Source organism: Trypanosoma cruzi, genomic scaffold (genome assembly GCF_000209065.1).
Source record: "Trypanosoma cruzi strain CL Brener 1047053517171 genomic scaffold, whole genome shotgun sequence".
In the NCBI taxonomy this organism is placed as follows: Eukaryota; Euglenozoa; class Kinetoplastea; order Trypanosomatida; family Trypanosomatidae; genus Trypanosoma; species Trypanosoma cruzi.
In genome coordinates this window covers 136,311-142,989 of record NW_001849568.1, presented here as the reverse complement: position 1 = coordinate 142,989, position 6,679 = coordinate 136,311, and the positions used below count along the sequence as shown (strand labels likewise).

Sequence of the window (6,679 nt, the reverse complement as noted above, 5' to 3'; positions counted from 1 at the left end):
CTTGGCTCTTAGTGAAAAGAAGGTAGATGATGTTATTTGTAAGATAAAAGGCACCAAAAATGGAATGACGTTTAATGAGGAACAGCTACGAATGGCATTATTTGCTCAACGTATGATGCAGGAAAAGGCCATTCGGGATGCTCAATATCTTAATGTTGTTGTGCCTTTGAAGGAAGATCAAATAAAATGGCAAGAAGTGGCACCAAAGAGATATATCCGTTATGAACAATTTGATGGGAGTCAAAATGCAATGGAGTTTGTTGTTGGCCTCTTTACAAAGGAGCTTACGGAGCCCTATAGCAGTTTTACATATGAATATTTTGTCTTTGGATGGCCTGATCTCACAGTAATTGCTTATGGAATTGAAAGTGAGACGTTTCCAGATTCGTCTGTTAAGGGAGAACGCGTGGGGGCTGTCGTTTCCCGTGTAACTCGAAAAGGGCCTGGTCGCCCTCTTAGAGGTTATGTGGCGATGTTTGCCGTTGTACCCGAATTCCGTGGATTTCGGTTGGGAGGCCGTTTGGTAGCTCTTACCATTAATTTGATGAGAGAAAAAGGATGTGAAGAGGTTTACTTGGAAACTCCTTTAATGAACGAACGTGCATTATCACTTTACTTGGGTTTAGGTTTTGTAAAAACCAAATTTTTACCAAGGTATTATCTTGATCAGTCCGATGCTGTTCGTCTTAAACTTTGGCTGAATGATGCCATAACTTCTTCTGAAGAAGCAGCGATTGGGACAGGGGACGTACATGAAATTTCTTAAACGATCATATTTTATTTTTTCTGAATGGTTGATTGTGGATGATCTCGGTGTTATGAGTATTTTAGCAGAGTGGCAGAGAGAAGAAAAACAAACAAACAAACAAAAAAACGTGTTCTTTGGATGTGTGGGGGTGATTGGGTGAAGGTGATTTGCCATTTATTTATTGCCTCTTTATATATATAAATATATATAAATATGCATCTATCTATATCTTTATATATCTTTATATATGAGTTTGTTTGATCTTCTTCTTTTTCTTCTTTTTTGTTTTGTTTCTTTCTTTTATTATTATTATTTTTTTTCTTTCATGTATAGGGTGTGTGTGTTTGTGTGGGTGTGTGGGAAGAAATAAGAGTGGATTGCCGCGATGGGAGAAATTTGAATGGAAAGGGATAACTTTTGTTTAAACCAGTCAATAATAAAGAAGGAAGACACACAGACAAAAAAAAGAGGATTTATTTATATTTATATTTATAAATAAATCAAAGCAAATGAGTGAATTTCTCATTTGTTTCTTTCATTCCAATACTTTTGAAGAAATAATTAAAACATTTATTTATTTATTTATTTATTTATTTCCCTTTTTTTGTGTGTATTTTATTTTATTTATTTATTTATTATTATTTTTTTTTTTTATTCAAACGGGGTGTATTTATTTATTTATTTATTTATTTATATATTTGTGTGATATGTTGTACATTTGAAACAAATTCTTCTTTTTTTTTTTTTTTTTTAAATTTCCTTTTATTTCCATGCATGATTGCCTGAAAGTCATATTAATTAATGGAATTTTTAGATTTGCCTTTTGTGGGTAATTCGACTGATAGACAAGGAAGGGTTTTTATACCCACAGGCTCCAGATTAGCCGCTGAATTTCGAAAAAATAAGGCAACACCACTAACCGCTTTGAAAGCTTGTACCACCGTATTTTCTTCCTCTTCTTCACGTAAACAAACAGACATCCAAATGGATTCCCCTCATCTCCCTTTAGGCATTGGGAGTAGTGAAATTCCGATCGCTTCTTCAATTTATCATAAGAAAACGGTTGGTGATGCCTTTAAAGGAAAATCTGCTGTTTATAAGGAGAAAATTCAACAAATTGAATCATTTCTTTCGGTAAATTGCGCACGGCATGTAGCCGAGCCACAACGGGGGAATAATATAAGAAAAGCCTTGGATGATTTAAGTCGATTGGAGCCTTCAATTTCAGGTATTATTTTATCTGTAAGGCGATATTTAAATGAATTGTTGACCACAACGGAATCTACACAAGAGTCTCTGCGGTCAGAAATACGTAATGTAGAAGAACGTACTTTTAAAAAATGTGAGGATATTTTTGAAAATCGATTTCTTCAGCTTTTAAAAGATAAAAGAAAAGCAGAGACAACTATAAAATCTTTACGTGATGAAGTGCTGAAATTGAGAATAGAACGAGATGTTACCTTAATGAAAGCAAAGGAAGATGTTATGATTCGTTTAAATGATTGTGAAAGGAAGGAGGATGAATTTCGTTCATTTCGAAAACTTATATCATCCGTTTTTAAAACAAATGAGGGTCTTGTGAATCGCGTGGAAGACTTGGAGGCACTTCTTCGAAAACATCGTATTGAAATACCACGAGTAAACGACGATTTATACGCATACAACAAACCGAGAGGCGAAGCCAAATCTTCCAGGCGGGATTCTGATGGGGTTAGGAAGATAGGAGAACAGGTGTCTTTAGATTTTATGTATGCATCAAGAGAGGAAATGGATCTTGCTCGTCTTTCTTTGCAAAGAGAACTGTTAAATAGCGCCTTTGATGATAGAACGGCATATCGACTTCAAGTGAATGGTTTGCGTCATGAGAATTCTGAACTTCAAACACAAATTGATGCATTACAGAATCAAATTATAGGTCTTGAACGATATATTCATGAAAAACGTTTTCTATTTTCAACAAGAGATGGTGGTGAAGCACCATTAACTCCAAGGCCGCGAGATGTACCATTTACCATTCAGACCGATCTTGGAATTGACTTGAGGAACAGTACGGCACGAATTGTGGTGGAACTTGCAGCATTGGGAACAAATCTTAAACATCAATTAAATTCGGCTGTGATGACTCTTCGCCAGTTATCTTCTGCAGTGGATTGGATGGAAGATGAAACCATGTTAAAAATTGCGGATGAAGCAAACGTTCGAGGTGCTCTTCCAACGTTTCCAACTTCCGCATGGGCAAATATTCCTCATTTTTTACGTACGCATGTTGAACCTGATGTTCCTAATCTTCGATGGTCTGAAACGGATATTGCCTTTTTGTTATTTGGCTTTTTTTCTAATTATTCTTCATTAAAAGCGGCATGTCGTACTACCCGTGACTCGAAGATGCTTGCACCTCGTCAATATAAGTTATTTGAACGTTGTGAGAATCCAATGGTACGATTGGATGCTTCTTTAACTGAGCTACAAAGGGATGAGAATAGTGTTCCTTTTGGCTATGTGATGTCTTACTTTGTTTCCAATGTACTTTTGGTAAATGTGGCAGATTCTCCTTATTCCTCACTAATTCAACCTGGGACTCTCAATCCATCTTTTTCAATTGATGGGAAAAACGCCTCTGTTGAAATGGAATTAACAAAATACTCCTATAATATATGGTATGCCGCTCAACGATACAAGGAACAACAGCCATTATGTCGTTTATTTGCGGACGTGGTGGATGGACGATTACCAGTAGAAATTTTTGACGTTATGAAGCACGTCTTGCGTATTGTGGAGGCTCGTATTCGTAAATTTGACACAGACGGAAGCGGTTCCTTCACATATAATAAATTGGTGAGTTCGGTACTTAAACTTGTGGCAGATATGGATGTGCAAGTTGGGCGTTGTGCAATTCTTGCTGTAATGGAAACATTCAAAGCAAATCAGACGCCGTTGGTAGGTGGAAGAATATTTCTTCCATCTATTTTTGCAGATGAATCTGCTCCGAAAAAAAAAGATGTTCCTCGAAATACTAGCAATCGTTCAGCTGTGAGTACGCGTTCTACACGGAGTTATGTAGATAGGGAACCTCAAGGTGCCTCTGTGTTTACCCGTTTTTGGCGTAGGTTGGTCATTCAACGTTATGAACGGGTGTATAGTCTCATGGAGAGGATTCTTGGGCCGCTTGTTTTAGAAAGTAAGGTGGTCATTGGTCTGTTTTTGTTACCCATTCCAACTGCCTTCCAGGCTGTGAGGGATTTTGATACGCAATGTGGGAATATGACGGAGGAAGAGTTTAACTTAAAGTACCCTTTACTTTCAGAGAAGGTGATTTCAGTGGGGGGGAAATCTCTTCTTCCATCGGAGGTAAAGGGAGACGTTTCACGTTGTACCGACGAATATGGAAAACTTTTAACCAGAAACAAAACTACACTGCGAGATATTATTTCACTGGAGGAGGTTTTAAATACGACGTTGGAGTCGGTGTCACTTCTCAGTCGTTCAATGCATTTTCCAGCGCATGAAGAGGAGAGATCAGAACCACAGGAGAAATCCACCGATGCTCCTGTTCTTGAGAAGCCAATAAATTCACCGGTGAATACGACGGGGTTGAAAAAAGAATTCTCTCCGAAAAGAAAACGAGGCAAAACAAAAGCCAATGCGAAGTCAAAAGCAAAAGTAGCAACTCCGGATGGAAAGAAGGAACCCGTTCAAGAAAAATCCGTTTTGGAAGAACCTGTTCGAGACATTATACCGTCTGAAATGACAGTGCGTTCTGATAAGGAGATGGCAGAGTGGTATGGTTTTTGTGCTACCCTTCGGCAATCGGTTCTGAAGTTTCCTGAAGCCATTTTTTCAGATGGAATCTTTCAGGGAGAGCGTGTCCATTTTTCAGGAAGATCCACCGATGTTTCTGGATCTCTTGACGAGGAGCTCTCAGCCGACAAGTCATCTTAATGCGGAATTATGTAAAAAAAAAAAAAAGAAGGAAAAAGTTTTTTTTTTTTCCTTTTTTGGTACTTCACACATGAGTTGCTTTTTTTTTTTTTTTTTTCGCTGTTGTGTGCTCGCTGTGGTTGTTGGACCAGTCATGCACCGATACAAATGTACACTAAAATCCCTTTTATTTATTTATTTATATATGTATGTTATTATTATTATTATTATTATCGTACACAACGATGTTTCATTTTTATTTTTATTTTTGCTTTATTTTTATTTTTACTTTTTTTATTTTTTTTTAATTTGTTATTTTACCTGCGTTCTTCTGGGTTTATTTATTCATGATTTTGTTCTGCTTGTAAGAACGATTCTTTTTTTTTTTCTTTTTTTTTTTACTCTCTGTGTGGACACTTTTGAAGACGGAGAAGCAGTATGACTTCCAACATCACGCAGGAGCGCTACGAGCAGCTCAAGAAGGAGCGCACGTTCCACAAGTTCACGTACCGTGGGCTTGAGATTGACCCGCTGCTGGCCCTCTCGGAGGAGGAGTTCAAGACCCTGGTTCACGCCCGCGCCCGTCGCCACATGAACCGCCACGCTAACCGCCGTGCTCCCGTGCTCCTGAAGCGCCTGCGCGAGGCGAAGAAGGACGTGAAGGCAGGTGAGAAGCCGAGAGCCGTGAAGACACACCTTCGTGATGTTGTCATCACACCTGAAATGGTGGGTTCCGTTGTCGGCATCTACAACGGCCGTCAGTTCAACGCGGTGGAGATCAAGGGCGAGATGATTGGACACTACCTTGGCGAGTTCTCTATGACGTACAAGCCCGTTATCCACGGCCGTCCTGGTGTTGGTGCAACGCACTCCTCTCGCTTTATTCCTCTCAAGTAGAGGGGAAAAGGAGAGGAGAGGAGAAAAGTGGGATTGGGATGCTCTTTCCACGTACGTGTGTGGTTGAGGAATCTCCAACTTCGTCGAGATGTTTCTTTTTTGTTTTTTTTTTTGTTTCTTCTACTTTTGTGCTTTTCCATCTGTGAGAATGTCTTTTCTCGGTGGGTCTGGGCGGTGTTTTCCACATGCCTGTCTCTTGTGACCGCTGGTTGAGTTCTTCTGTTGTTTGTCTTGCGACTCCACCTGCTGCGCACTCTTTTTTTTTTTTGTTGCTGTTGTTGTTATTTCTCGCCTCTCTTGCAGGGTTTCTGTTTGTGTCTGTGCATTGAAGCCGAAACTCATCCATCATTGTCGTTTCAAAGGAAGGCAGGGGAAACCAAATTTCAAGGCAAGTACGGAAACAAACAAACAAACAAACAAGAAATAAGACAAAGCTAAGGCAGCAGCGAGAGGCACACACACACAAAACACACACACAAAAAAAAAAAAAAAAAAGGAAGCAACGGAAGGGAGGCTTTTGGAAAAGGAGGAAAAGAAATCTGAAAAAAAAAAAAAAAAGGAAATAAAAGAAAAAAAAAAAAATAAATAAAAGAGGAGGGAAGGAGGGGATAATTTTTGTATATTTTGAGGTGTTTTTTTTTTTTTTTTTTTTTTTTTTTTGTAGTTGTTGTTGCTTAAGTGGGTGAGTCGAAAAACAATTGGAGTTGACTCCATAGCGATAGAAACATTTTATAAAACACACAATATATATATATTTATATTTTTCTGCTTGCGGGGAATCACTCCTCCAAAGTGATATTATTTACTTTTCCGGGCTTTTTGTATTTATAGTTTTTGTTGTCCGTTGTGCTTCCCCCGCTTTTTGGCCTTATCATTCCCCCTTACATTGTATAATACACATATACTTATATCGGATTGCGACCCAAACGTTTTCAGTTGTTGTGCGTCTGTCCCTGGGGTCCAGCCAGGCTAAGGAAAGAAACAACAGGAAAAAAAAACAAAGAAAAAAAGGGGGGTAGTTGCACAGGACGGGAAAGGAAGGGGTGGAAATAATTAAAAAAAAAAAAAAAAGGAGGGAAGGAAGGAAAAGGCTGCTGGGAGCAAAAATGAGTTGTC

At 38.6% G+C, this 6,679-nt stretch overlaps 3 protein-coding genes across 3 annotated transcripts, besides 17 other annotated features; all 3 read left to right on the top strand.

Annotated features, from left to right (window-relative positions):
* On the top strand, positions 1-766 carry Tc00.1047053511811.30 (hypothetical protein, conserved; the record flags this gene model as incomplete). Its single annotated transcript, XM_799700.1, has 1 exon — positions 1-766. A coding segment is annotated over one exon (766 nt), but the record flags the coding sequence as incomplete, so codon positions are not given.
* Positions 1-6,679: a sequence feature (heterozygous, Esmeraldo-like haplotype).
* Positions 852-875: a microsatellite.
* Positions 939-997: a microsatellite.
* Positions 1,001-1,072: a sequence feature (A-rich).
* Positions 1,220-1,249: a sequence feature (AT_rich).
* Positions 1,317-1,448: a microsatellite.
* Positions 1,483-1,506: a sequence feature (AT_rich).
* Positions 1,550-4,687, top strand: Tc00.1047053511811.20 (hypothetical protein, conserved; the record flags this gene model as incomplete). Its single annotated transcript, XM_799699.1, has 1 exon — positions 1,550-4,687. One exon carries the CDS (start codon positions 1,550-1,552, stop codon positions 4,685-4,687), a length of 3,138 nt encoding a protein of 1,045 aa, XP_804792.1.
* Positions 4,852-4,873: a sequence feature (AT_rich).
* Positions 4,879-4,900: a microsatellite.
* Positions 4,915-4,985: a sequence feature (A-rich).
* Positions 5,041-5,066: a microsatellite.
* On the top strand, positions 5,105-5,563 carry Tc00.1047053511811.10 (40S ribosomal protein S15, putative; the record flags this gene model as incomplete). Its single annotated transcript, XM_799698.1, has 1 exon — positions 5,105-5,563. The coding sequence occupies one exon, from the start codon at positions 5,105-5,107 to the stop codon at positions 5,561-5,563; it is 459 nt and encodes a 152-aa protein (XP_804791.1).
* Positions 5,655-5,699: a sequence feature (A-rich).
* Positions 5,962-5,983: a microsatellite.
* Positions 6,106-6,154: a microsatellite.
* Positions 6,196-6,223: a microsatellite.
* Positions 6,306-6,328: a sequence feature (AT_rich).
* Positions 6,535-6,654: a sequence feature (CT-rich).